Source organism: Myiozetetes cayanensis, unplaced genomic scaffold (genome assembly GCF_022539395.1).
Source record: "Myiozetetes cayanensis isolate MyiCay16 unplaced genomic scaffold, myiCay2020 scf10, whole genome shotgun sequence".
NCBI classification, from domain to species: domain Eukaryota; kingdom Metazoa; phylum Chordata; class Aves; order Passeriformes; family Tyrannidae; genus Myiozetetes; species Myiozetetes cayanensis.
This window is the reverse complement of record NW_026086605.1, coordinates 6,218,268-6,245,242: the sequence shown is the minus strand read 5'-3', so window position 1 is coordinate 6,245,242 and position 26,975 is coordinate 6,218,268. Positions and strand designations below refer to the sequence as shown.

Genomic DNA, 26,975 nt, shown 5'->3' with positions numbered 1-26,975 from the left:
AAGACAGTTCTCCCCTCTTCTAGTTTGAATTCAGGTTATTTCCACTGCAGACAGATGGGTTGTGTTTGAGGGGGCAGCTGTGGGATATCTGAGCCTCCTGCAGCTGCTGGTGCTGTGGCACATTAATGGTCTGGGGAAGGCAGAGAGATTGGGGGGGTCGGACAGGTCAGGGTTCTGGGGCTGTTCGGAGGAGTCGAGGAGGCTGGGGAGGTTTGGGGGATCGAGGGTGTTGGGGGATTGGGGAAGCTTGGGGCTTCTGTGAGGTTTTGGGGAGGTTGGGAAGGTTTTGAGGGTCGTGGAGTCTTCGGGAGGTTGAGGATGTGGGAGTGTTAGTGTGTCGGGGGTGCAGTCGGAGGGGCCGTGTCCAGCCTAGCTGTCTCTCCTATCCCCACGCATGTCCCCTCCGCCTCTTCCCCCCATCCCCCGTGCCCAGGGGCTGCCCCCCGGGCGCTGGGCAAGTCGCCAAAAAGCCCATTTTATTCCCGCACGGCAGCGTCCCCGCTCCCGGCAGGGGCTGTGCCGGGGGCCGGTCCCGGCGCCCCCTCCCTCTCTGCCTTCCCCGGGCGGCCCCGGCGCCCCGCCCTGCCCGCGCCCCCGCCCCGCGCCGGGCGGAGCCTGCCCGCGGCTCCCGGCGCTCGGAGTTCACTCGGCGGCGGTGCCGGAGCGGAGCCGGTGCCGGAGCCGAGCGGAGCCGCTCCTGCCCCTCCGTGCCATGCGGGATGCTCCCGGCCGCCGCCGCCCCCGCCCGCCGCCGCCGCTGCTGTGGCCGCCGCCCGCGGAGCCCCCGCGCCCCCTGGGCCTGGGTGCTGCCCGCGGCCGCGGGGCTGCTCCGGGTGGGCGCTGCCAACGCCGGGGTCCCCCCGCCCCCGCCGCTGCTGCTGCCGCCCCCCGCCCCCGCCGTGCTGCGGGGCTGGCGCGGCCCCGCAGAGCCGCTGCTGCCGCTGCTGCCCGCGACCACCGAGCCGCTGCTCCAGGGGCAGGTAAGGGCGGAGCGGCCCCGCGACCCCCGGGGGGCACAGCCGTCCCGGGTCCGGGTCCGTGCCCGGCGCCAGCCCCGCCACCGGGACCCCCCTTCCCCCATCCCATCCCCGCGGGACGGCGGGGACACTCCGGGCTCGCCATCGCCCTTCCGCGGTTTCGGCATCCTCTTTCCCCGGGTGGTGCTCCCCTGGGGGCTACAACCGCCCCCCCTTCCCCCGCGCTCTGCGCCCCTCGGGCTCGGTCTCCGGTCGCGCCTCCGAGTGTGGGGGATCGCGACGCTTCCAGCGGCTCTAGAAACCTGCGGCAGGGTTTTCCCCGGGAGGAAAAGGGCTGGGAGAGGGGCTGGGGTCCCTTCGGCAGGATTGAGGGTCTCTTCGGCGGGGCTGGGCTCCGGGTCCGCTCCCCGCCGGCTGGGAATGCGCTTCCCGCAGATCCAGCGGGAACGCGAGGGATGCTCCGGCAGCCGGGGCAGCATCGCCGCTCTGCGTTCTTTGAATATTTATAAAGACGAAAGTTTTGAGCCGTGTCACTGGAACCGGTGTGTCGCGCCAGTGCTTCCCCTGATGAATATTTGAATTATTAATTGCTGCCGTGAGCAGCAGCAGCGATAGCGGAGCCTCTCGTCGGGGTGCTCGCCCTGTCACAGTGCAAGTGCCGGAGCTGTGCTGTAGTTTTGCATCGTCTTTATGTTTTTTACCCTATGGAGGTAAAAATAAACCCGCGATGTGAGCGCTGTAGTGTCCGCGCGATTTCGTGTGGTGATTTCCAGCCGTTTCGAGCTCGAGCGTCTCTTGTGGTTCGGGAGAAAATAGTCGGTGCTGGGTCTAATGAAACGGGAGCATCAATTATTCCCCAGCGTGAGACCACTTGACTGACCCGCAGAGGTGGTTTTGCTGTGGGAACCTATCTGCCAAGAGAATTTAAGTTGAGAAAAAATACGTTTCTGCCATTTGCTTTGGTTTTCGAGACTCATTTTCAAAGCACTTTCTAGTGATGTTTTGATTTTGTGTGTGAGGTTCAGACTGATCAGAGCAAACCCACTGCAGCCATTACCAGTGCTGCTGTGCTCCAGGCACAGGTTTGTGGCTTCCTAAAGCAGCTTATGATGCCAGTGCCATGTGCTGCTCACCGTGTGATGCCCAAAGAACCACAGATTCTTGTTGGACTGGAGGAATGTGCTTGAAATTCTCCGCACTCTTCTGTAACATAATTAGGAAATCATGAAAAGCAGAGGTTTACTCGGGACAGAATCCTCTTGTTAACTCTTCCTCCTGTTTTTTTTTCCTCCCTCCAAAGTGGATATTTGGAGCTCATTCCCCGGTCATAGGATTTTCCCCTTCTTCGAGCGTGGAATTTGTCCCTGTTTTCCCCCCCGTGTTCACGACTTCGGTTCCGCCTCACACTGGGAAAAGCTGGATCGATAAAAGGCTGCCCAACTGCAAAGTAAGTCTGATCTTGAATGCTGAAGTGGTTTTAAGGCTGAAGTACATAAAGTATGGAAGCTGAGGAATGTTACTGGTTCAATGGATTGTGATGGAGTGGGAGAGGTCAGTGGTTTGCCAGGAAAACCCTGTGGAGGAGGAATGTCAGGAGGGAGGGCTGATGGAGCAACACTTACACGGCTTTGCTTTTCTGAAGCCTTGAAAAAAATAGAACATCTCCAATATTAGTCTTTAGTCCGTTGAATAGAGTGTCTTATTTTTAAAATGGGATGTGATTATGGGAGTTTTCCCTTTCTTCCTGGTTTTCCCCTGTTCACCCCAGAGTGTTGCCGAGGTCCAGCTCTGGCAGCAGCGGCGTCACCACGAGCGCTGCCATGTCCCTGGTACCTGGTCACTCGTGGTCCTGTGTCCCTCATGCCACCCTCAGTTACCTTCACCTGACCATTTAACATCTGAATGCTGAAAATGCAGCTCTGTGCCTGCATCCCATCCTCTCCCTCACCTCATGTCCCCTGTTTGGAATGTGACCGCAGTCCCTGAGGTGGCGAGGGGTCTCTCGGGACTGGTTGTGGCTGTGTCTGGGACACCGTTGCCTTCAGTGATTCTTTTCTCTTTGTGATGCTGCATCAGCTGATGATTCATGTTAAAAGCCAGTTAATTTTTAAATGGTCACTTGAGCTCAGCCTCAACACTGAGGGAGCAGAAATCCATCTAGTTTGGCGGATTTGTCCCCAGGTGAGACATTACCTGTTGTAATACTGAGTTAAAGACACTTTAATCTCGCTTTTATTGCTGAATTTTGTCTCTCAAGCAGTAACATTTTTCATTTCTCCCTGTTGGACAGATATACTTGAACAATGCATTTGCTCTGGATTCAGCCTGGATACATCCTGAGGAGTCCAGGCTGTTCCAGGGAGCTGAGAAACCTCTGCTGATGACCAACCAAGTAGCTCTGGCTGTAGCCAGGCCAGCTGCTGCCTCCAGGCCACTGCCCACACTGGTGTTGGCACCTCAGCTGGTACCAGGTTAGTAGCATGTAAATAATTAAGTACTTGGCTGTTCATCGGTGTTTTCCCCTTAATGCATCTCTGAGAGAAGCACAAGCTGTTCTCTAGAGTAAAGATCTCCTTCCATTTTACTAAAAAACTCCTGTTTGAGCTGAACCTTGATGGCAAAATGCGTTTCATCCTCCAAAATTACTCTGAAAGGAGGAAAAGACCATGTGTAATTACAGGAGATTGTAACAGGCTGTTCCATAGCCTGTCGTTGACCTCTGGAATGAAGGGACCAGCCACTCCCCAACTGCACAGTTTATTTTTCAAACAAGGAATTGCTGACAACCTGAATGATTCCATGATTCTGTGGCACAGCCCATGCACAGTTCTGTTGGCTGCTCATTTTAAGGGTTCAGTGTGGTCTCTGTAGACCACTGGCAGTAGAGGGGAGGAATTGATCAATCAACTCATTAAGGCTCAGTTATGCACAATGATAGTGTGAAGTAAATTCCATTAATCTGCATAAATCCTAAGAGTTATATACTTATAAATATATACATAGTAGTATAAATATATTTTCTGTATAAATATTCCGTGATTATGTAAGTTACTAAGATTTATACTTGGAAAAGAACAGTTGTACTTGGAAAAGAGCAGGACATGCATTTCAGTAGGGCTGAATCTCTGTTTTGTCACTGCAGCAGTAACATAGCAGTTGTTTCAGAGAAGAGGTTGAGAAGTAAAATGCTACTGATGTTTCAACCCCTAAATATATTCTTAAAATGAGAATAAGAATTAATGGCTTGCTGCCAGTTGTTCCTTCCTCAGACCCAAGGTGATGCCTGTTGGGTTGACACCACAACTCCTCTTTCTGTGGTCTCTGCCCCATAAAGTCCTTTTTATTTTGCAGCTGAGCAGCACATGGGATGTTGTATTTTACCATCACTGTTGAGATTCAGAGCATGCTGGAAGAGATTGTTGCTGTTTGGGCTCATTTGCCAACCTGATTAATTAGCAGTGAATGTTGTTCTACACTGAAACATGTTGAACCACTCGAATGGGTCCATATTTTGGTGTTGTAGCAAAGCCATGTCTGTCAGCTGCCTCCTCATCCTGCCAGGATCTCCAGTGCTCGGCTGGAGGAGTGAAGCTGCTGTGTTATTTGTTTATGCATATTTATTATATTATTTATTTGTATTTATTACCCATAAAAACAGCTGCATGCCCCCAGCATGACGTGGGGAAGCATCAAGCTGTGCTCCCAGGCAGGAGAAAGTGGGGTTTGAGGAAAAGTGTGATGGTGAGGGAGGTGTTCTGAGCAGGGGAGCAACAGCCCCTTCTTTGTTTATGTACGTTTAAAAGATTTCAATACTTTAAAATATTTCACAACAATGTTATTTAAACACGCACAAACATTTTATCACAGAACATAACGCAAGAGCGTACCTGGCAGTGGGTCAGGGGGATGTGCTGGGCAGAACTGGGACATTCCCAGCCTGGTGCCGTGTCTGAGGTCTGGAAGTAGCACAGAGAAGGGAAGGTTTTCTTCTGCCTGGACAAGATATGCAAGCACCAGCCTGTTAGTACAGGAGATCCTCAGGTGCATCCAACTCTTCCTGCAGCAGTGTGTGCAGCATTGTCTGCCTCTTCAGAACTCCCTGAGCCCCACTGGGTGGGAGAAATGCAGGAAGGAGCACAAAGACCCCCAGCCACCTTTCTAAATCATAGAATCCTGGAAGGGTTTGGGTTTGAAGGGACTTTAAAGCCCACCAAGTCCCACCCTCTGCCATGTGCAGGGACACCTTCCACTAGCCCAGGTTGCTCCAAGCCCCGTCCAACCTGGCCTGGGACTCTTCCAGTGATAGGGCAGCCACAGCTTCTCAGGCAACCTGTGCCAGGGCCTCCTCATCCTCTGAGTCAAGAATTCCTTCCCATCTTTCTCAGAATCTCATTCCTTGTTGCTGTGGTTGTGCCAATCCAGTGACATCCCAGGCTGTGTGGCCTCAGAGCTCGTTTGAGGTGGGGCCATCCCGGCAGGACGGCACCGTCTGTGTCCTCCAGCCATAACCAGAACCAGCCTCCCCGAGGGTTATGGTGGCACGTGAAGTATTTCCTGTGTAATCTTTACACTTAACGTGGAGATTAATAAAACCCCTGTGAGCAAATGGCTTTGTTAAGTGGCACAAACGGAGCAGTTAATAAGAGCTCTGCCGGCTCTGCGTCGGACTCGTTTCGGGAGCCGCTCGTACGGCGGGTCTGCCTTGCACAGTTATCAGTAATGATATAATTGTTTCCTCAATGGATCTGCAGTTCCAGAGATAAAGGAATGAGCACTGAGTCTGTGGAGGGTGATGTGCATAATTTACCAGCTGCAGTTCCAGTTACTACAAGGTGTTATTTTCTGTAAGGAAAGAAAGCTCTGTTGTTCTCTCACAAACTGCAAACCACGAATTTATGTACTTAGTGGTTTGTGTATGTGAGGAGGATTGTGGCCTTTGCCCACCTCGGAATGATGGCTCGTTTTGTGTCTGCTGGATTCGGCGGGTTTGGGTGGAAGGCAGTGGCTGGATGTTTTTCAGAGAAAGCATTGATGTTTTTTCAAAGAAAGGGCTGATATTTTTCAAAGAAAGGATTGATATTTTAGCAAAGAAGGGATTAATATTTTCATCTCCTGCTTTGTGCTCTCAGCCACGTGGGTGGGGTCGGGGCTGGTTTGGTCCTGAGTCAGATGTGCCCCTGTGGCACCTGCACATCCTGTGAGCTCGGTGGCTGCTGAATGGGGGTGAGGGAGCATTGACAGGACCCCTTGCTGGCACCTGTTAGATAAAAGCTGTCACCTTCTGGTAGGTGATATTCTGTGCTGTTACTGTTGTTGCTGTTGGTTTAAGTGTTTGAAGGGGTGTTCTTGTAGTTTGACATTCCTGGCTCTCAAACACCATCAGTGATTACTTACAAAAGGTGTGTTCCTGCTGGTGTGTTTGGGAAGGTTTTCACAGAATCATGGAATGGTTTGGCTTGCGAGGAACATCAAAGACTATCTCATTCCATGCCCTGCCATGGGCAGGGACACCTTCCACTAGACCAGGTAGAATCTGGCCTTGGACACTTCCAGGGATGTGGCATCCACCAATACCCCCAAGTTCTTCTCCCCAGGGCTGCTCTCCAGCCATTCTCCTTCCAGCCTGTGCCTGTGATTGGGATTGCCCTGACCCAGCTGTAGGACCTTCATGAATTTGGCACAGCCCCACCTCTACAGGTCCCTCTGGATGTCCAGTCCCTTCCCTGGAGTGTGTGACTGCACCACCCAGCTCGGTGTCATTGGCAAACTGGCCAAAGGTGCATCAATCTCACTGTCCCTGTCACAGGCACAGATGTCAAACAGCTCCAGTCCCAGTCCCGACCCCTGAGGACACCACTCCTCACTGGGCTCCACTTGGACATCGAGCCATTGACCACAGGTCTGCATGTGGCCTTCCAGAAAATTCCCTACCCACTGAGTGGTCCACCTGTGAAATCCATGTCCAGGCTAGAAACAAGGATGTCATGTAGGACATCCTCAGTAGATTAAAACTTTGATCCTATCAGTGTCCCTTCTTTCTTTTAACCCCAAGAATCTTTGCAGAACTGAGCCAGTGTCTCTCGTAGCAATGATCAGCATTAGGATTTATATGCAAATACACACCTACACACAGGCATAGTTTTCTGGATAATTTCAGTTTAGATTTCAGACATTACAAATCTCTGAATTAAGTGGGTTTGCCTTGTGTTGAATTTGGGTTCTATTTTCTCATGTTTTTTTTAGCAGTTCTGAAATACAGGACCCAGGAACTCCGGCCTTCTGTATTTCCTGAGCACGAGCTTTGATTTGAAGCCCATTTGCATATACAAATAGTCAGGTTTGGGCTTCTCAAATTGGATTATCTTGCACTTAGCATGCATGTGCTGGGGCTCCCTGTTTGGGAAACAACAATAGCACTGCAGGACCCTCTTCATGTCCCTGAAAAGCCATCAAACCCCTCTTTATTTATGGAGTGTTCAAGCATTGCAGAGCCAAATGCTTTATTAGGTCTGGGAGTGCCTCACTTTAATCACAGTCTTCACAAAGTTTTTGTTTTGCTTATTAAGTTTATGGTTCTTTGGTGCTTTTTCTGTTATCAACCCAAATCAAGATAAAATTCAGCCCGGTTTGGGTTGGTTTAACTCTTACATTTTAGATATAAAACATGCAATGTGTTATTTATGGGCAAGGCTGGTAGTTCTGACCCTTTCATACCATTGTCCTGCCTGACCCCAGACCTCCTGGTAAATAAATGCATCTCTCCTAGTGCTTTGCAGGGTGTTGTTCGTGAGGAGCCAGGGATTTTTTGTTGATTGCAAATGAGCAGAAAAGTGAGGCTGTCCCTGGCACGCTCATACAATAACTGGAGTTTACAAATGGAAGTGACACAAGCTGTTTTTCCCCCGTTGGGTTGCAGGAGGCAGGGATATCAATATGTTTTCCTTTGCAGAGGGATAAATATGCTGTTTAAGTCAATCCGTGGCTTCACTTATTGAAGGATCGATGTTGCTGCAGGAGCTCAGCATGTGGTGGTTTGGAGCCCGTAGGATGGGGGTGGAGTGGCCAGAGGGGCATGGAGCATCACCCTGTAGGTGTGGGGGCTGGGATGGGTGGGATGAGGGGGGCTGGATGGTTGGAAGGGCAAAGTTCCTTCCAAGAAGCATCGGAAGCTCCTGTTAAAGCATGACTGGTGTCAGGCCTTGCTGATGATTGTTTCTGGTTCTCAGGACAAATTTCTTTCTGGAAAGGGTGGTCAGGCATTGGAAGGGGCTGCCCAGGCAGGTGGTGGAGTCCCCATCCTTGGAGGTGTCCAAGGAATGACTGGACGTGGCACTCAGTGCTCTGGGCTGAGTGACAAGGTGGGGATTGGCCACAGGGTGGACTCCATGGGCTGGGAGGGCTTTTCCAACCTCAGTGATTCTGGGATTCAGCAGGCAAGTCTCAACTCCTTGCCCAGGGTGTACCCTGACCTTCCAGAAACAGATTTGGGAACCCACCATTGCTAGGAAAAATATTTTCCTAGCATTTCCATATTTTCCCCCTCAAGGGTATTTTCAAGGCATTTGACGCTTGAAATTCCACCTATAAATGTGGAATGATTAATGATGATTCTAGAGAACTCTTTCAAGAACTTTTTAAAAAAATCCTGCAGCAGAATCTGGTTGGTTTCTGAGAAGAACTTCTCAGATGAAAGTCCTCAGCCCTCAAGGAGTCACGTCCTGGGCCAGCTTTGGCAAGTCCAGTGTTGTGTTAGAGCTGATAAATTGCTGACTGATTGCTGAGCTGCCTGTAAATAGGAGAGGGGCTTTGCTGACCCCACACACCACACCTGTGCCTCCTCCCCTGGATTAACAATCACAGGGATAGTCCTTTCTTCATGGAATTATTTAGCAGGAGAGAAGGAGAGAGAACTTCATCAAAGGAGGGGAAATCACCCAAACTTCTCTTTCAACTGACTGATGAAACTTTAATAAGGGGATTGATGAAAGTTTAATAAGGAAGCCCTGCTCCAGGACTGTTACTCATCGGTGCTGGCAGAAGCTCTGGCTGGCCAAGCAACCAAGGCACACATTATTTTCCTGTTTTCCTGGACTCTTTGGGGAAATTGCATCCTCTTCTCAAAAATAAAATAATCAAATGAGAAGTAAACAACCTTTCTGCTCCTGTACCCTGTCGGAAGCCAGTAGAAAAGCCATTTTTTCCAAACAACATTAGTTCTCATAGGAGCTACAGGAGATGTTTTGTGGATTTTTCCCAGTTGCAGACAGCTGGAATTAGGAATGAGCTTTGACTCTGGGAGGCCACATGTTTGACCTCACTAAATGGCTGTTCTAGTCCCCAGATGAATACAAAATAAGCTTGGATTAACACTTGGACTTGGACTCTGATTTTTATTTATTTTTATTTATTGTCTATCATGACTCTGGCAGAAAAATTTGTTTCCGTGTATCCATCACTGAATGACAAAACCTGGAGTATTTGTGGGCTTTTTGGCCTGTGTGCCTGATAATTAGTGCATTTGCAGGTGTTTTTTGGCGTTGAGGGATACAGTAAAAATAAACAACTTTTTTTTTGGTGATGATAACTGAAAATATTTAACTTCTCTTTTACTAATGCAGGGCTCAGCTGTTGACAAATAATTGTCTATGAAGGGTTAGAACAAAGCTAAGAGAGCTGAGGGTGTTCACCTGGAAAAGAGGAGGCTCCAGGGAGGCCTTAGTGCCACTTCCAGTGTCTAAAGGGGCTCCAGAGAGCTGGAGAGGGACTTTGGACAAGGGTCTGGAGGGACAGGACAAGGGAGAATGGCTTCCCACTGCCAGATGGCAGGGATGAGATGGGATATTGGGAAGCAATTCTTGGCTGTGAGGGCGGTGAGGGGCTGGAATGGATTTCCCAGAGAAATCCCCATCCCTGGCAGTGTCCAAGGCCAGGTTGGATGGGGCTTGGAGCAACCTGGGCATAGTGGAAGGTGTGGCATAGTGGAATGGGATGGGACTGGATGAGGTTTAAGGTCTCTTCCAACCCAAACCAGTCTGTGATTCCATGATTCTTGGATGTTCACTCTGCAGCAGTGATGTTGTAGGTGCTGCATCACCCCCTGAGAGTCTCCCTTCCCAAACACCAGTTCCCTGTTTTCCTCTCAGTGACACACAAGGATAAAGGCACCCCCCAGACTGACACTGTGCCTGGAGTGAGGAGTCTGATCAAATAGTGATTCTTTTTTAATTTTTTTTTTTTTTTTTTTTTTGGAGCACCACAGTTGCCTCCTGTTGCCTGAAGGATTTCCACAGGGGCTGGGAGTGTTTGCTGAATGACATAATAAGCTAATGATTGCTTAATTCTGGAATCCTTAGCTCGGTGTGGAGGGAGGAACAGCTGCTGTGTGTCAGATTAGGTTTTCTCCTTAAGATTTTTACTCCTAATGTTCTCGTTTATTTAACATATTTAGCCGAGATTGAGCTCTGAAGGTCTTCCCTGCATGTTTGTCAGACAAAGGTGAATAGGACAGAGTCTAAATGCTGCTTGAGCTTTAATTTGGGAGACTCCTTAGTTCTCATGTTAGACCATTGGTAGTTTCCTGCATGTGATGTTTCTGAGATGAAGGATATGAATGTACAACGTGTAAAACCCAGGTATTTGTGTGCAGAACAAAGCAGAGCAGCCAGGAAGGCAAGAGGAACATTGGGTTGTTAATATAGAAAGTAATAAAAAAAATCAGGTTTGAAATCAGACAGCTTATATTTAGGAAAGTTCAGAATAATTGTGTTCAATGCGCTCAAATATTTGGCTTTTTTATTGAGGTTTTTTCATTTATATTTAATAACTCTGCACAGTTTGGATATGAGTCACTGCTGCCTTGTCCCTCTGGGTTATAATGATGTTTTCACATCTATGGGGTTTTAATATCTAAAAATGCTCCAGCCACGAGCTGGGACTTCAGAATAACGATTAGAAAAGGGGCTTTGGGAGTCCTTAGGAAATACATCAGAGAGCCACAGAATAGCTGGGGTTGGAAGGAACCTCTGGGGATCACCCATCAGTCCATCCCCCTGCCCAGGCAGGGTCACCTGGAGCAGGTGATACAGGAACGTGTCCAGGTGGGGTTGGAATGTCTCCAGAGAGGGAGACTCCACACCCACCCCGGGTGACTGTTCCAGGCTCTGCCACCTCCGTGGAAGGTTCTGCTTCATGTTGAGGTGGAACTTATGTTTTGGATTATGGCCATTGCTCGTCATCCTGTCCCTGGGCACCACTGAACAGTGTGGGACCATCCTGACACCCTTTGGAGATATTTGTGTGGATTGATGGCATTCCCCCTCATCCTTCTCTTCTCTGGGCTAACCAGGCCTACCCAGCTCCTGCAGTCTCTGCTCATCAGAGAGATGCTCCAGATACCAGATCATCTCTGTGGCCTCTGGTGGATCCTCTCCAGTAGCTCCTTGGCTTTCCTGCTTCATCTCTTCTCCCAGGCAACCAGTGACAGGACAAGAGGCAATGGCCTCAAGCTTTGCCAGGGAAGGTTCACGTTGGTTATCAGGGAAAACTTCCTCACAGAAAGGGTGTTCAGGCATTGGAAGGGGCTGCCCAGGCAGGTGGTGGAGTCCCCATCCCTGGTGGTGTCCAAGGAATGACTGGATGAGGCACTCAGTGCTCTGGGCTGGGTGACAAGGTGGGGATCAGGCCCAGGTTGGACTCAATGGGCTGGGAGGGCTTTTCCATCCTCAGTGATTCTGTGATTCATGAGCTCTGGAGACCAGCACTGAACCCAATGCTGCAGATATGGCCTCACTATATAATATATACATATATTATGCATAGTATATATTCAAGCTCTAGTATCTCTGACATGCAGCGGGGGCCAGCTGGCAAGTGTGGCAGACTTTTGTTCCATCTTGTGTCAAAACTGAGGGCTGAAAACATCCTTTTACCTAAACCCACTGCTTCCTGTCCAGATAACCCTGCTGTGTCTCCCTGTCCCACAGGTGGTTGCCAGAACAGCCTGAAGGCCATGGGTGCCAACCAGACCCTGGCTCTGGCCACGGCGGCCGTGGTGTCGGTGGAGCCCGAGGCCCCCCAGCCCTGCCACCTCCTCACCTTCTCCCCACTCAAAATCCCTCTGGTGGCTTCGCCCTTCCCAGGTAAGGTCCCTCCTGGGACACTGATGAGCAGCTTTTCCTGTTTTCATGCAGCAAAGAGGCTTCTCTGTGTGTTGGGTAAACACTGAGGGGTGCAGGGGGTGTCACTGCAATCTGGGGTTGAAGGTGGATTTTCTGGGGCGGTTTGGAGGCGTCCTCTGAAATGGTGTCAGAGGTGAGTTCAGAACCCTGGGGGTGTTTGCAGTGGTCCTGTTGCTGTGGCATTTAATGGGCAGTTGATGAACTGAACTGGTTCCTCCATCTCAGTGAGTCCTGTAAGGAAACCTGGTCTGAGTTACACCAAGCCTTTGGAGCTGATCCTCAGCTTAAAGGTTGGGGTTTGAAAGGTATCTGCTCAAGGTACAATAATATTTGATTAAGACTTAAGTAGATTCCTTGGCTATTTATCATTTTAAAGCACACTGTGAGACCCAGCCTGGGTCTTTGGTTCTTTCCAGTAGGTTGAGATGTGGTTTCTGACTGAAAAAAATCACTGTTTTCTTGGCATGGTGTTGAGTAAAAATTTTCTGCATATGGCAGCTGGGGAAGCACTGGGGCATCTCTGCCTCACTGGGGCTGGCTTCAAACCTTAAGGGTAATTTTTGAGACTGTACTTTGAATGCTCAAGGCTATATTTAGAAATGTTACATGCTGATGAAGTTAAAAATGTAAATTAGGGTGTGTTTTCCATACAGTGAGATTGGATTTCACAGAAGGTGTGTGGTTATGGCTTTGGTGCTCAGATGAAATCTTTTCATGAGAAATGTATCTCAGTGATCATTGTTCCTGAATTAATTCTACTGAAGGGCAGAGAGTTGGTGGTGCTTCCCATGGAATATTGTATTTCACCCAAAGAAAACACATTGCCTGTTTATGAGTATCTTGGAGGAGAAACCAAAGGGGAAAAAAAATCATTCTTTATATAAAGAGCAGAATTACTTGTTAGATGTGTTCTTCCCTGAGTTGGGGTTCATTTTAATGCAATTTATTTTACATTTTGTAAAAGAAAATCAGAGCTATGAGAGAGTACAGGATATTTAGGGAATTTAAACCCATGTGTTGCCTTTTACTGTGAAGGATCCCAGCTGGAGATGGGGCTGAGCAGACGTGGGTGGGATGTGCTGGGTGGTGCAGGTTCTCTGTGCTTTGGCTCTGCCACGGGAGAAGCTCCTGTGATCATTTTTATTGTTGGGTATTTGTTTGTCTCTGTCCTGAGCTTGGAGAATTGTAATCATGGAAAAAATGCAGCATAAAATACTGGATTTAGTAGCAACATAAAATTTTATTTAAAATATATTTAAATTTGAGGAACCTATTTCTACACGAGTGATCTGTGATTGGACTTTCACAGAATTAAAACTCAGGTGCTGGAGCTGGAGCTGTACAGCAGCACTGAGAGGGAGAAGGGGCTTGGCACAATATTTCTGTGCTCTCTGCTGTCACATCAATGACTTACGTGGACAAGGTTCCAGCAGTGCTGTTTCAGCTCCATTTCGTAGTTTTATTCCTTTCCCCCCCTCCCCTTTTTTTTCTTTTTTTTTTTTTTTGCATCTACTCGTGGTTCTGCCCGTGCATCTACCAGGCAAAATATTCCCTTAAATATTTAATGCCAGCCTCGCTGTTAGCTTAGTTTTTGTGCCAGGTTTAATATAAAGACTAAATAGGAGCTTGTGGAGATGCAGCTCCTCACTGAGCTGCACCTTCGTGCTTGTGAGCTCCGCTGGTGGAGAGAAAACTGAATTTCCCAGCACTGCCAAGCCAAGGCTTTGAAGATGATCTTAAAGAAAACCAAATGCAAAAAACTTTGGGAACATAAGCAGTTACATGGAGTATTCAGGTGTGGGATGTCTAGTGACCTCCAATACCGCTTTTACAGCTACTCCATAAAGAACTGGGCATTTATTTTCTTTATGTGCAGTTTTTTAATTATCGGAGTGAAGAAGGTAAGAGCTGAGTCTGTGGTTATGGACTCCCTAAATTAGCAGTGAGTACAAATATTAAAAAAGGCACCATCTGCCATCTAAACCATTTGCCACCTGTTCCTGGCTTCCCGAATTATTTAAGGTTTCAATGCACTGTTTTACCCTGCCATGGAACAGCTGGGAAGTGACTCAGTATTTTTCCTCTCGGCACCTAAACGGCCAAACAACGTCGTGTGTTAGACCAGCTCTTAATGCCAGCGCTTGTCTGGGGCCTTTCATGTGTCTGTCACTCCTTCATTAGCTGGTTTAAACCACATTTTCATAAGTTATTTGGTGATTTTTTTTTAATGCTGTTTTTGGGAGGAAGCAGCTGCTCTCCCACAGCAAACACAGGTAATGGCTGTTGGAGTGGTCACAGCACTTAGTGAGGGGTCAGTGCTGGGGAAAGGTGATGTGACAGTGGAGTTACTCCTGTTATACCCTTAAGCTCAGCCTAATATCTTCATGGAATCATAGAATCACACAGAATCCAATTCCTTCTGGGCTGGAAGGGACTTTAAAGCCCATCCAGTCCCAGCCCCTGCCATGGGCAGGGACACCTTCCACTAGACCAGGTTGCTCCAAGCCCTGTCCAACCGGGCCTGGATGTTGCCAGATGATTCCTGGCCAACCTCTTCAACTCCCCAGTTCCTTACTGCTCACCTCAAAGATGAGGCTGATGAACAGTGGAACTTGATGATCTTCGAGATCTTTTCCAGCCTATACAGTTCCATGATTCTGTGATTGTGAGTGAGTGGGGTGAGAATTTCCTGTAAAATATTTGGAGCAGAAGTCTGTTGAGGAGTGGCTGAGGGAGCTGGGGGACTCAGGGGGACCTTCTCACTCTCTGCAACTCCTGACAGGAGTGGGGAGCCCAGGGGGGTCGGGCTCTGCTCCCAGGGAACAAGGGACAGGATGAGAGGAAATGGCCACAAGTCTCACCAGGGGATGTTTAGGTTGGATACTGGAGAAAATTTCTTCACTGAAAGGGCTGGCACAGCTGCCCAGGGCAGTGGTGGAGCCCCCATCCTTGGAAGTGTTCAAAAACCATGTGGATGTGGCACTTGAGAACATGATTTAGTTGTGACCATGGTGGTGGTGCTGGATTGACATTTGGACTTGATGATCTTCGAGGGCTTTGCCAACCTTAACAATTCTGTGATTCTAGGAGATAAAAATTGTCTGTAAAAAATATTTGTTTTCTGGGGAATGGAACTGAAGAAATTAGGGAGCAAGGTTGAATATCTCCAGTGCCTCCCAGTTACCTGGAGGTTTGTTCTGCTCATCTCCTTCCAGTGCCCAGCTGGTGGGGTTGGGTGTTCCAGCAGACTACAGGGCTGGGGAGAGCTGGGCTGAGGACACTTGTCCAACCTCTGTGGAAGCTACAAACCCTTTTCTTTCTTTTCTTTACAAGTTTAATTAAAAACTGTGATCCAGTGAGTAAATACTTGGAGAGCTCATGCAGTTCTGGGCACTGGGATTGTTCCTGCCTGTTCTGCCAGGTTGGGTCTCTCTGCTGGGCTCATTCCCATCATGAAGATGATTCACTCAGTGGTAATTTAAGATTAGTCCTGCATACCAGAATTCCTAGGTATTAGGTGAGCAAAAAATGACAATTTTGGAAAAATCACAAATATTCGAACCAGAAATGTGATATTCATCTCCTCAGGAAGCTTTTCCTTCCCTTTCCTGGGTGTCCCACATGTCTGGCAGTAAAATAGGCTTGACTTGGAATGCTGAATAGTTCTAACAAGCTTGTTGTAAATGATCTGCCCAGCTTTAATGCTGTGTAACGAAGCAAGATAATGAATGTTTATAGTTATTAAAGTGATAACTTCCTACTGGAGTTAATATTCAGCATAAAATTACTTTTCTGTTCCTATCTGTGTTGGCACATGCAAGGGAAGACATGATTGTACAGTGGGATAAATTAATGCCCAGAATCATTGAAATGAGCGTCAATTCCCTCCTCCTGTTGGACACGAAATCTCTGCTGGAAACTGGAAGTGCTCAGCTGCCCAGTTAAGACTCTCTAAAAAATGGGGTGATGGTTCTGATCGTGTGAAAAGTCAGCTGTTTTTTGGGTTACCAAAGAAAACTGCATGAAAAGGACAGGCAGAGTGATGGCAGGCAGAATGTTTGGATATTGCAAATTTTTACATCATCTCTATTGAATAAATGAAGTCCAGCATGGAGCGTTTATTGGTGAAAATATGTGGCTGGAACCAACTGGATTTATGGATCACGATTCACTTGGTCTGTGCAAACAGACTGGGATTCCCAAGGCATTCAGAGAATGCCTGGGGACTGGTGACAGGACTCAGGGAACATCTGGTGTTGTGTCAGGGCAGGGTTAGGTTGGATCTCAGGAAAGGTTCTTCCCCCAGAGGGTGGTTGGGCACTGAACAGGCTCCCCAGGGCAGTGGGCACAGCTCAAGGCTGCCAGAGCTCCAGGAGTGTTCAGACAACACTCTCAGGGACAGGGTGGGATTGTTGGGGTGTCCCAGTCTGGACCAGGAGTTGAACTGATGGTCCCTGTGGGTCCCTTCCCACCTGGGATATTCCAAGGTCTTATATACATATAGAAAAAAGCCTTTCTAATCCTCCTTTCCCTGGAATATCCTTGGTACGATTAACTAGAAGTAGAAGGAATGATCTTCTGGAAGAATAAAAATACCCTTGTGGAGGGAATGTGCTACTGTGGTGCTTAAGGACAGGATGTGGCACTGTGTGCTCTGGGCTGGGTGAGAAGGTGGGGGTCACTCACAGGCTGGACTTGATCTCTGAGGTCTTTTCCAGCCTCAGTGATTCTGGGATTCATCTGATTTGTTGCCAGAATCCTGTGGCTGAGATGGTACCAGTTACAGCTCTGTCCTGTCCATTTAGGCCACGTCTGTGGCCTAACAAACAGTTGCTTCCTCAGGTGTGAACCAGAAGAGCCTCGTTCAGTGTCTCCCATGTAAAAACAAGATACTGACAAAAGAAAAAATATAAATATTTCCTGTAGTAGTTACGAAAGACAAACAACCAAATCGTTTCATTCGTGCCCAGCTCTTTGCTCGGTAAATGTCATCATAGTCAGACGTAATTGACTTTAACTGCTTGGTAAAACACGAAGTAGGTTTTTTTTTTTCTTTGAAAAATGCCAGTGCACTTGTAGAGTGTTTAAATCAGGTTTCACTGTTAGTAATAGCAATTACACAGTTAAAATATTTGCCAGGGGGTTTTTTCCCAACCACGAGCCAAGCAAGGTGTGCAGGCTGAGGGTTGTCACTGCTGGTACTTGGAAGATTAGTACTGATACAGCAGTTGGTAATTTTCCCTGTGTCCCTTGGAGGAAATTTATCTGAATTGGTCACAGTTTGTTCTTTCTGCCCCAGGATGGGCCTCTGGGCTGGGGGGGCCAAGGTGCTGCCACCCTCCTGCTATGGCACATGGAGAGGCACCTAAAAGCACTGGAGATCGCTCGTCTTCTTATTTTATGCTTTGTGGTTACTTGGGCAGCCTTGAAATGTTTTGTTCTGTTTTGAAAAAGACATTGAGGGCCTGGAGCATGTCCAGGGAAGGGAATGGAGCTGGGGAAGGGTCTGGAGCAGCTGAGGGAGCTGGGGGGGCTCAGCCTGGAGAAAAGGAGGCTCAGGGTGGACCTTCTGGCTCTCTGCAACTCCCTGACAGGAGGGGTGAGCTGTGGGGGTTGTCGGGCTCTGCTCCCAGGGAACAAGGGACAGGACAAGGGGAAATGGCCTCAAGCTGTGCCAGGGGAGATTTAGATTGGAAATTAGTGAGAATTCCTTCCCTAAAAGGGCTGTCCAGCCCTGGCACAGCTACCCAGGGTAGGGCGGAGTCCCCATCCCTGGAGGGATTTAAAAGCCTAGTGGATGTGGCACTTGGGGACATGGGTTAGTGGTGGGCTTGGCAGTGCTGGGGAATGGTTGGACTCAGTCATCTTAGAGGACTTTTCCCACTTGAATCATTCTGTGTTTCTGTGACGTGGATGCACAAACTCTCTTGATCTCACACTTGAGACAAGGGGCTGTAATGGGTCAGGACTGGGGGGATCTTGGCAGCTCCTGCTCTGCTTTAAGGGCTGAATTCCTCCTGCCTGTGGCAGATGGGACCACTGGGAATCCATAGGGGAAAGGTCTCATTTTCCATATGACTCCTGAGTTTCCCACCTGCCCAGCAGTGCCCTTGAAGCACCATCCCCAGCTGGGCTGTGTCAGTGTGAGTGTTTCCCACCCCTGCTCAAACATCTCACTCAAATCAGTTCAGCTCCTCCTCAGGAGCTACAGGAGACACCATTTACCCCCTGGAAGACTTTTCATAAAGGATTCTCCTGCTTCCTGTTTTTCTGTTGCAGACTCAGATTTAGTTGAGATTTGTGTAGCTTAAAACAGTTTTCTCTAAACATGATATATTTCCTGTAAATGGAGCAGGAGTCTGAGAAGGAAAAACCAAATGGACCAAAACGAAGAAATAAGTCTTGCAAGGATAATGGACTTGTTCCAAGAAGATTCCTTGGCTTGTCCCCTTCCAGGAGAAGGGAAATGCATGAGAATTACAGTGTGTGATCATGAGTTTTAAATCAGAGCTGAGGGAACACCTTGTTTTGGAGGCTCCTGCTGTTGTTTCCTTAAATTTATTTGCGCAATTAAACCATTAGGAACTTTGTGTGCGTGGCCAAGGCTTTAAGCAGCCAGGATGGAATGCTGTGTGATACAAAGTAAATTCCCAGTGCCATGACTGAACCCATCTCCTCTGTCCCTGCTGGTTTTTACCTACTAGGAATATTGGGGAGATTTGGAGAGTGGAACAAAGGAGCCAGTTTTTCTGAGGTCTGTGTAAAAGGTGGGAAGATGTCCCGGGAGTGACATTGTTTTGTGTGCATTTCTCTTGCTCTACATAACGTTTTAGGTGCATTATCAGTGAGAAAAAAACATGTGGGGTTTTTGAAATTATTTCTCATATGTTCAGCCAACTTTATTTTTGAAATATTGGGGGTTTTTTGTTCTTATTTTGATACTGTAAAGAGAAGCCACAGAGCTTCAGTTTGACCTGAATTTTCAGTCCTAAGTCAGGTCTGTATGTGGTGTAAACTCAGTAAAAAACTAATGTCTGATGGAGGGAGAAATTCCATGATCTCAGTGGACTGATCTCTTTATTTAGGATTTGCATCTCAGGATCTTGTACCTTCTAGTGGGAAACTCTGTGTGGTGTGTTGGGTAGGGCAATAATTTCACAGCATTCCCTGGGATAGAATGGGATCTCAAAAGGCTGAGAGTTTAATTTTCCCCTAAACATTCTGCCTAATGGAACTGTGAGCCGAGGAAACCTTGTGCCACAAAAACATCCTTGGGTTAATTAAAAAATTACATTAATTACATTTAATCTCAGAAATTAAAATTAATACAGAAATACCTGATTGGAAGCATATTATAAATAAATAAAAATATACATTTAAATGGCACTGTGTGCCTAGGAGTAGATGGAGAGCTCAGGGAGGTTCTGAAGGTGAAGGACCTGCTGGTCCTTTTGCTGGTGGCCCCAGGGACATGTGGATGGCTGGGGAGGACACAGGGAATGGGAGAAGGATGATGATGATTATTCTGGTAAAACAGCTATTCCTGTTCAACCTCTTAGATGGTTAAATCACATTTTTAGGGGTTTTCCTGGTATTTGTAAGCAGTTGTAGTCTGGAGCCAGTGGATGTTTTCCGGGTGACTTCCTGTGGTTCTCAATCAAGCCCCTCCATGTCACTGTAAATAAATGTAACGAGCTAAAATGAATCTTAGCCCATTGCCAGAATATACATAAGGAAAATTAATTAAAATCCCTAATTTTAAGCGTGCTGTAGATGCTTCCCTGGAGTAGCTAAATGGAATTTCATTGATTTTATTGCAAATGTGGTTGTGTTTGCTGCATGCAAAACGTGAGGGTGACGTTTGTGGAAGGAGGTCCCTTCCAGCCCAAACCAGTCTGGGATTCCATGATGCCATTCAACTGCAGGTTTACCAAGGCTGTGAGGCTTGAGGAGCTGGCAGCAAATATTCCAAAGCAGAGTCTTTCTGTCTTGGGTTTGTTTTGGAGATGGATAAAGCAGCAGAAAAAAGCCTGAGCAGACACCCAGGGTTCCATGGGGATAAACTTTTCAGCAGGGCCTGCTGTGAGAAGACAAAGGATGGTGGTTTAAAACTGAAATAAGGTTGATTTAGATCAGATAAGATGTTTTTTGCAGTTAGGGGAGTGAGGCTCTGGCACAGGTTGCACACAGAAGCTGTGGCTGCCCCATCCCTGAAAATGTTCAAGGCTAGGCTGGACGGGACTTGGAGCAACCTGGAATAGTGGAAGGTGTCCCTGCCCATGGTGGGGGGTGGGACTGGGTAGGCTTTAAGGTCCCTTGCAACCCAAACCAGTCTAGGATTCTGTCATTCCAAGAAAATCCCGCCCCCCCCCAGGCCCTGTGTGCTGTTGACAGCCCCCTGGGATGTCAGGAACCGGGGATCTTAAACCTCAACTCGGAAACCATCATTAAAACTGAGCAAGAGAATCACATTTCTGCTTTCTACTTCGCTGGTTTCAAAATTCCAAACCTAATTTATAACTCAAATCCTCCTAGAAATGAGTATTTGAAGATTTCACTCAAATACAAAGGGTTGGTTCATGCAGAAATAATTACTCTGCTACGATGCAGGGAAAGTGGAAGTTCTGAAGGTTTGATACTGCAGAATTTAGGAAATTCTCTCTGAATTACATCCTGTTAAACGAGGAGATTGATATTTTGTGCTAGAGTTTTCATGAGGCTGGAAATAAAGCAGAAAAGTTTTGGAAATGGGGCCATATGGAGCAGCAAGAAGCGTTATGGGAGGTGAAGGGTGTGGGGTCATCATCATCATCCCTTTCCCCTCCTGGTGTAGGCAGATGATTCCCAGCCCTGTGGCTCCCATGGATGCAGGATGGTTGCTCCACAATCCTCCTCAGGATTTGCTGGTGCATCTCAGTGCCCCCTGTGCTTGGAGAAGCTCTGTGTTCCAGCCTGGGATGCTCCCAATTCCTGCAAAATGTGCTGAGGTACACTCAGCACAAATCACTGCTGTGAGTTTGGGGACCTCCAGCCTTGTTTTCCAATTTGATAGGATGGATCCCATGAATAATTCAAAAAGAGCCTTTTATCCAATAGCAGCTGCCACGTTCCAAGCTCAGGAGGTCCCTGTGTGCAGGGAGGTCACCCGGGTTAGGTGCTACTGCCTGAGAAACTGGCCAAAAATCTAATATTAATTTTTTACCCCCCCTATTTCTGGCACTGCATTATGCTCTGTATTGCACCAGGAGCCAGCAGTGCCCAAAATGGTCTCGGTGGAGCTTCAGACACACAGGAACCACAGCTGGAAAAACAGTGGCAGCCCCTGCTCTGAGCCCTTGGTCACACCTCATTTGTGTTTCACTGGAGAGGGAAATAGCAATGCCACAATCAGGGCCTTGTAAAGGGGAATTGGGAGGAAGGAATCCTCCAAATGAGATTCCAGAAACATTTAAATTGTTGAGATTTTAATACAGATTTTAAAAATTGCTTGTAATACTCCTCTCTGTGTGAGCAGGGACAGGACCAGGGAACGGCTGGAGCTGTGCCAGGGCAGGGTTAGGGTGGATCTCAGGGAAAGGTTCTTCCCCCAGAGTGTGTTTGGCACTGAACAGGCTCCCCAGGGCAGTGGGCACAGCACCAAGGCTGACAGAGCTCCAGGAGTGTTTGGACAATGCTCTCAGGGACAGGATGGGATTGTTGGGGTGTCCTGGGCAGGGCCCAGGACCGGATGGCCCTTGTGGGTCCCTTCCAGCTCAGGAGAGTCCATGATTCCACAACTATTAAATCAAAGCACAGAAGAGAATCAGCCATTCCTCCTTGTCCTCATGGTGCTGAAGATCCCTGACACAAAATACATCAGGACCTTTCCCAGGGCTGAAATCTCAGGGGCATCTCTGGGTTCATTCGTGGCCACATGACCTGCAAAGCTGCAGGAAAACCTGAGATTGGAGAGATGGGGAATTCACCTGCACAGGACACCCCAAAAATCCCACCCTGTGCCTGAGGGTGTTGTCCAACATTTGACTATATATCCTTAAATATAAAAATGGTAAGAAGAAGCTTCCAGACAGGATTTGTATTTTCAGTCTTCCAAAGCTGTGGGATCTGACCCCAGGCAGAGTCTGGAGCAGAGGGTCAGCAGGAGTCAGAGCTGAGCAGTCACATGGGGACACGAGCTGGGACTTGGGATTTGCATCATTTGCTTTTCTAACTAAGGGGCTTAAAGTGGTGTTTAATAGTCCTGCTATTTTTGTTATTAAATATGTCAGTTTTAATACCATCATTATGAGTCCTGCTTTTACAGCTCCTGCGATGAGAAATCTCATTAAAAGTTGGAAATGGTTTCTGTTAACTGTGCTGGTCACAGAGTTCTCATTCAATTTGGGCACTTTTTTTCCAATTAAACACCAACATCAGGAGGTGGCACCAAGGGGTTGAATTGCTACATTGGATCCTCCAGGCAGGACCAGGGAAGGGGTGAAGTGAGGTCAGGGCAAGGTTTGTCTGGGGTGGGTGTATGGCCTTGAAGAACCATTTCTCCCCAAAAGGGCAGAAATGAGGATGCCAAACCCCCATTTAAATAATTCCTCTGAGAAGTCTTTTAGATTTAGACGCTTCAGCTTCCCAAAAGCAGCAGCAAGACTTTGAGGAGCAGAGTCTGCCTGTGTTTAATGGCAGGGGGTGGAGAGGGGAGTGAGGGAACTTGCAGAAGGTTTTTTGGGGGGATATTTCATGCCCACTGCACCCAGTGTTATGGGACTGTGCTCAGCTGGTGCCTGGTGCCATCACTGTCATGGAATCACAGAATGGTTTGGTTTGGAAGGGACCTTCCAAGGCCATCTAGTCCAACCTCCTGCAACGTCCCCTCCCTCAGGACAGGGAGAGTTTCCTTGGTTGGTTTTTAACTGATGGTATTTTTCTCAAACATAAACAGTGCAAGATACAGTTTTTTAAAAAAAAAAGGCTGGATGTGACATTTCAGCTCTTAGGGGGGTTTGATTTGTTTTGATTTCACTTCAGTTTTGAAGCCATTTTTTTACTCCTTTTGCTGCACATTTGTTGGGAATTGAAAAAAAACAGGTTGTTAAAGGAAGAGAAAGTGGATAGAGAAATGTTCCCCCAGTAGAGCTCATTGCAGAAGGTGCTCATTGACACTCAGTCCTGACTCTGCAGATTTACAGAAATACTTGCTGACTTTCCATCTCACATCTTCCCTTCCCGCTCCAATAAGCAATTTACTTCAGCATTTACTAGTTCCTGAAGTGGTTATGGCAATGCATATTGAAATGAGAGCTGAAATTATCCTGCAGAAACAAAAGTGCAGCTCGTGCTGTGGGGGGAGGGTGGGGGGCTCTGTGCCAGCAGGGATTTTGGGTTTGCTGTTGGACATAGAGAAACATGGAATAGGTTGGGTTGGAAGGGACCTTAAAGCCCATCCAGTCCCACCTCCTGCCATGGGCAGGGACACCTTCCACTATCCCAGGTTGCTCCAAGCCCTGTCCTACCTGGCCTTGGACACTTCCAGGGATGGGGCAGCCACAGTCCCCTCTGGACTTGCTCCAGCAGATCCACATCCTTGTTTACCCAGGTCCTGTTTTGTATTGGGAGCAAATTAATGAAAATCAAGATGTGCCTGGAGCTCAGGGTTTGCAGGGTGTCCAGCTCTGCTGCTTGGTGGGTTGGCAGGTGGCTGTGGAATTTTTATATCCCCAGGCTTTCTGATAAATTAATTTTAATTGCATAAATTGACAGAAGTGGGTAGTTGGAAAGTTCAGCAAACTTCCTGAATCAGCTCTCCTGAAAAGCTGTAAATGCTGTCCCTGTCTGTCTGTCCACACAGGGTCTGTCACCCTGTAAGGCTCAGGGGGACAGGGAATCCAAGCTGGAGGACACCAATATCTTACTGATGTCTCACCATAAAAGTGAAGTGGCTGATTTCCCTAACCATCCCTCAAATTATTATTGGAGGGTGTGTGCAATATCTACTTGATATCAGTGCAGATAATTTTGAAGGAAAAATGTTCCTAGGTGAGGCGTAGTGGACGGGAAGTGATGTAAAGCCACATCAGCCCAACACAGATTGGGATCTGATACCTGTGACTGTGTTGTCAGTGTGATTTGTATCCTGTAAATACCCACCTGCATGAAATGAGATGAAATTGTGTTTTCTCTTTGCTCCTAAAAATCAATTGTCCTGTTAAAATCGCAGTGAGCGAAAAGCAGACGCTGCGGAGCAGCCTCGTGATTTGCGACAGTGTCAGGTCATTTTTTATTCTGTTCCTGAAGACAGGCAGCTCCAGCCTTCCTGTACATGGAGCAGGGATGTGGGAGGTAGCTGGGGATGCCTGGAGATGGCTCTGTACCAGGTGGGTCTGGGGACACAGCCCAGCAGGGAGCAGCTCCTGTTTCCACAGCCCCGCCTGGAGCCAAACGTGTGGGCAGAGACAAACTTGGAGCTTTGGGCCCCTCAAAACACAACTCCAGATTTGTGGCATTACAGCTTGTACAGAGCTGCCCTTGGAGAACTTGCTGTTGGAGTGCAGGAAGAAAAGCAGTGGCAGGACTTGGGAAATGGGAAACCAAGCTGATGTTCCTGGACTTCTCCTGGCCTCCCGAACCCTGGTGTAGCTCCTACAGAGCGAGCAAAGAGGAGGTGGAGGAGGAGAAGGTGCTACCAAACCCAGCTGTGCTTCAGCCCCTGAGCCTTAAGAGCATCCTAAGGTGGAAAATTTGTCTGGGAGCCTCCAGGATGGGAAGGGCTGTTGGTCCATCCACCTCCACGCCTGGAATGGGTTGGCCCATGCTGGAATGCTGCGCCTGACTGGCTCACGTGCAAGGTCTGCCTTCAGAAGGAGGACACTGTGATGGGAAGGCAGGGGTTTTGTTTTCCCAAAAGCTCTTTGGATAGTTTAAGACCCAAATTTAAGACAGACCAGTAATGAAGATGCAGGAGGGGAGTTCTGTGTGATCTTGACTGGGCTCTGCAGAACTAATTGGCACATCCCTGGGATATCTGGCTCTGCTCCAGAACACATCTCACTTCATTATCTGGAACGATGGTGACACAGCCTGCCAATTGTTCAACAGGCTCATTTATTTCTGATTTCATCTTGGAGGGAATAAAGGATCATTGCTCATGAAAATATAACAACCATAAACTCACAACTGTTGTTTTTAAAAATTTTATCAGTTTCTCTTCGCACCTTGTATTGTTTTTGTTAGATTTGGTGTATTTCTGTCCTGAGGAAAACAAACAGTGATTCAGATCTGATGTCACCCAGTGCTTCCTGGACAGGGGAAATATGGCTAGAAAGGTTAAAATATTCTTGGAAACGTCCAAGGCCAGGTTGGATGGGCCTTGGAGCAATTTGCTTTAGTGGAAGGTGTCCCTCCCATGGCAGAAGGTGGAACTGGATAGGTTTAAGATCTCTTCCCACCCAGACCAACCTATGATTTTAGGATTTTCCTTCAAACCCCCACAATAGTGGAAGTGTTTTGGTTCATAAGTTACTTAGGGAGCATTTAGCACTGACTGGTACTTGGGCTGCTGCAGGTGAACAGACTCTGGGGCTGCAAGGTCTGACCCTTCCAGCTTTGTTCCAAGGGGGTCATTCCCCAGGACACCAGTACTGGGTCAGACTTGGGATGTAAAGGAACAATTCCCTTTTCAACTTCACGTGAGGGTGAAGGAAAGGTTGAATTCAGGATAGATGTGGAAGCTGTAGGGTGGAAGGATGGAGGGTGAAGGTGGTGGTGGCGGCAGTGGGGAGATGCTATGGGGTGTCCAGCACGGCCAGAGAAGAGAATTCAGGCTCAGTGCATCACCCTGTTGGTGTTTTCTGGCTCCCAGAGACTTTCATGAGTCAGGATTTAGCCATATTAGCACTCCTTGTTCTTCAGCCTGAGCTGTTTGTCTGAGCAGTGTCAGTTGTACGAGTACAATGGGCAACTCTGAGCCCAAAATTCCCATTTCAGTTCTGTTCTTTTCTGATATTGGAGCACTGCTGGGTGGACTCCCCTGCTTTGCCATGAACATGTGTTTTCATTTTGTTTCTCCCCTTGGTTTAAAAAAAAAGCAGAGCCAAAACAACCCAGAAAGCTGCTGTTGCTACACTTTTGGCCTCAAAGGTACAGAGTTGGCGGCAATGAAAGAGCCAAGTTCCCAAGGCTGCCTGTGGATCTGACCTGGTAGGTTTTTTTCCAGGGAAAATGGAATGATGAGAACCCTGAGTTTCAGTGGAGAAGGGGAGTTTTGCAGCTCTTCTGAGCTCCCTGCCTTTGGGAGAGGAGATCCAGCAGCAGTGATCTCCTGCTTTATTTCCATTTTGGTACCAGGTGGGACATGCTTTGTTTAAATTTCTCTTTGCAGTTGTAACTACCTCATGTTCTGATTAAAGATCCTTAATTTCCCTTTAATGAACTATAACATTCTGCATATTTTTAAGCACACGATTTGGATATTTTTAAAAGGCATTTTTGCAGAAGAAAGCAGAGCTGTTGCCTACAGCTCCAGCTGATCTGGGCCTGGTGCACTGCTCTGGGTCCTTTAAAGTTTCATGATAAAATCCTGTTTGCAGCCCAGAGCAGCAGTTGTTTTGGAGCTGGCAGGAAACCCGGCCTGGAACACCCCAGTAAGTCAGAATTACTGGGGGTTGCTTTGGCTCAGGAAGGATCCCTAGGTTTAATCCTTTTTGGCACCTTACAAAGTGCCCTGATTTTTTTTTTTTTTGCCTTCTGTTGCTGATAAATTTCTTCAAACAAATATTGGGGAGTAATGGCATCAGTGTGGGCATTAGTGAGGAATCCAAGGCATTCCCACAGG

General features: G+C 47.9%; 1 protein-coding gene across 1 annotated transcript in view; it reads left to right on the top strand.

The window, feature by feature from the left end:
* The first annotated feature begins 719 nt into the window (after positions 1–719).
* TCERG1L (transcription elongation regulator 1 like) overlaps positions 720–26,975 on the top strand; it is a 58,142-nt gene continuing 31,886 nt past the window's right edge. Inside the window, 6 exon segments of the mRNA XM_050337528.1 lie at positions 720–746; positions 749–786; positions 788–980; positions 2,278–2,424; positions 3,268–3,448; positions 11,960–12,115. Coding sequence (XP_050193485.1) covers positions 720–746; positions 749–786; positions 788–980; positions 2,278–2,424; positions 3,268–3,448; positions 11,960–12,115 — 742 coding nt within the window.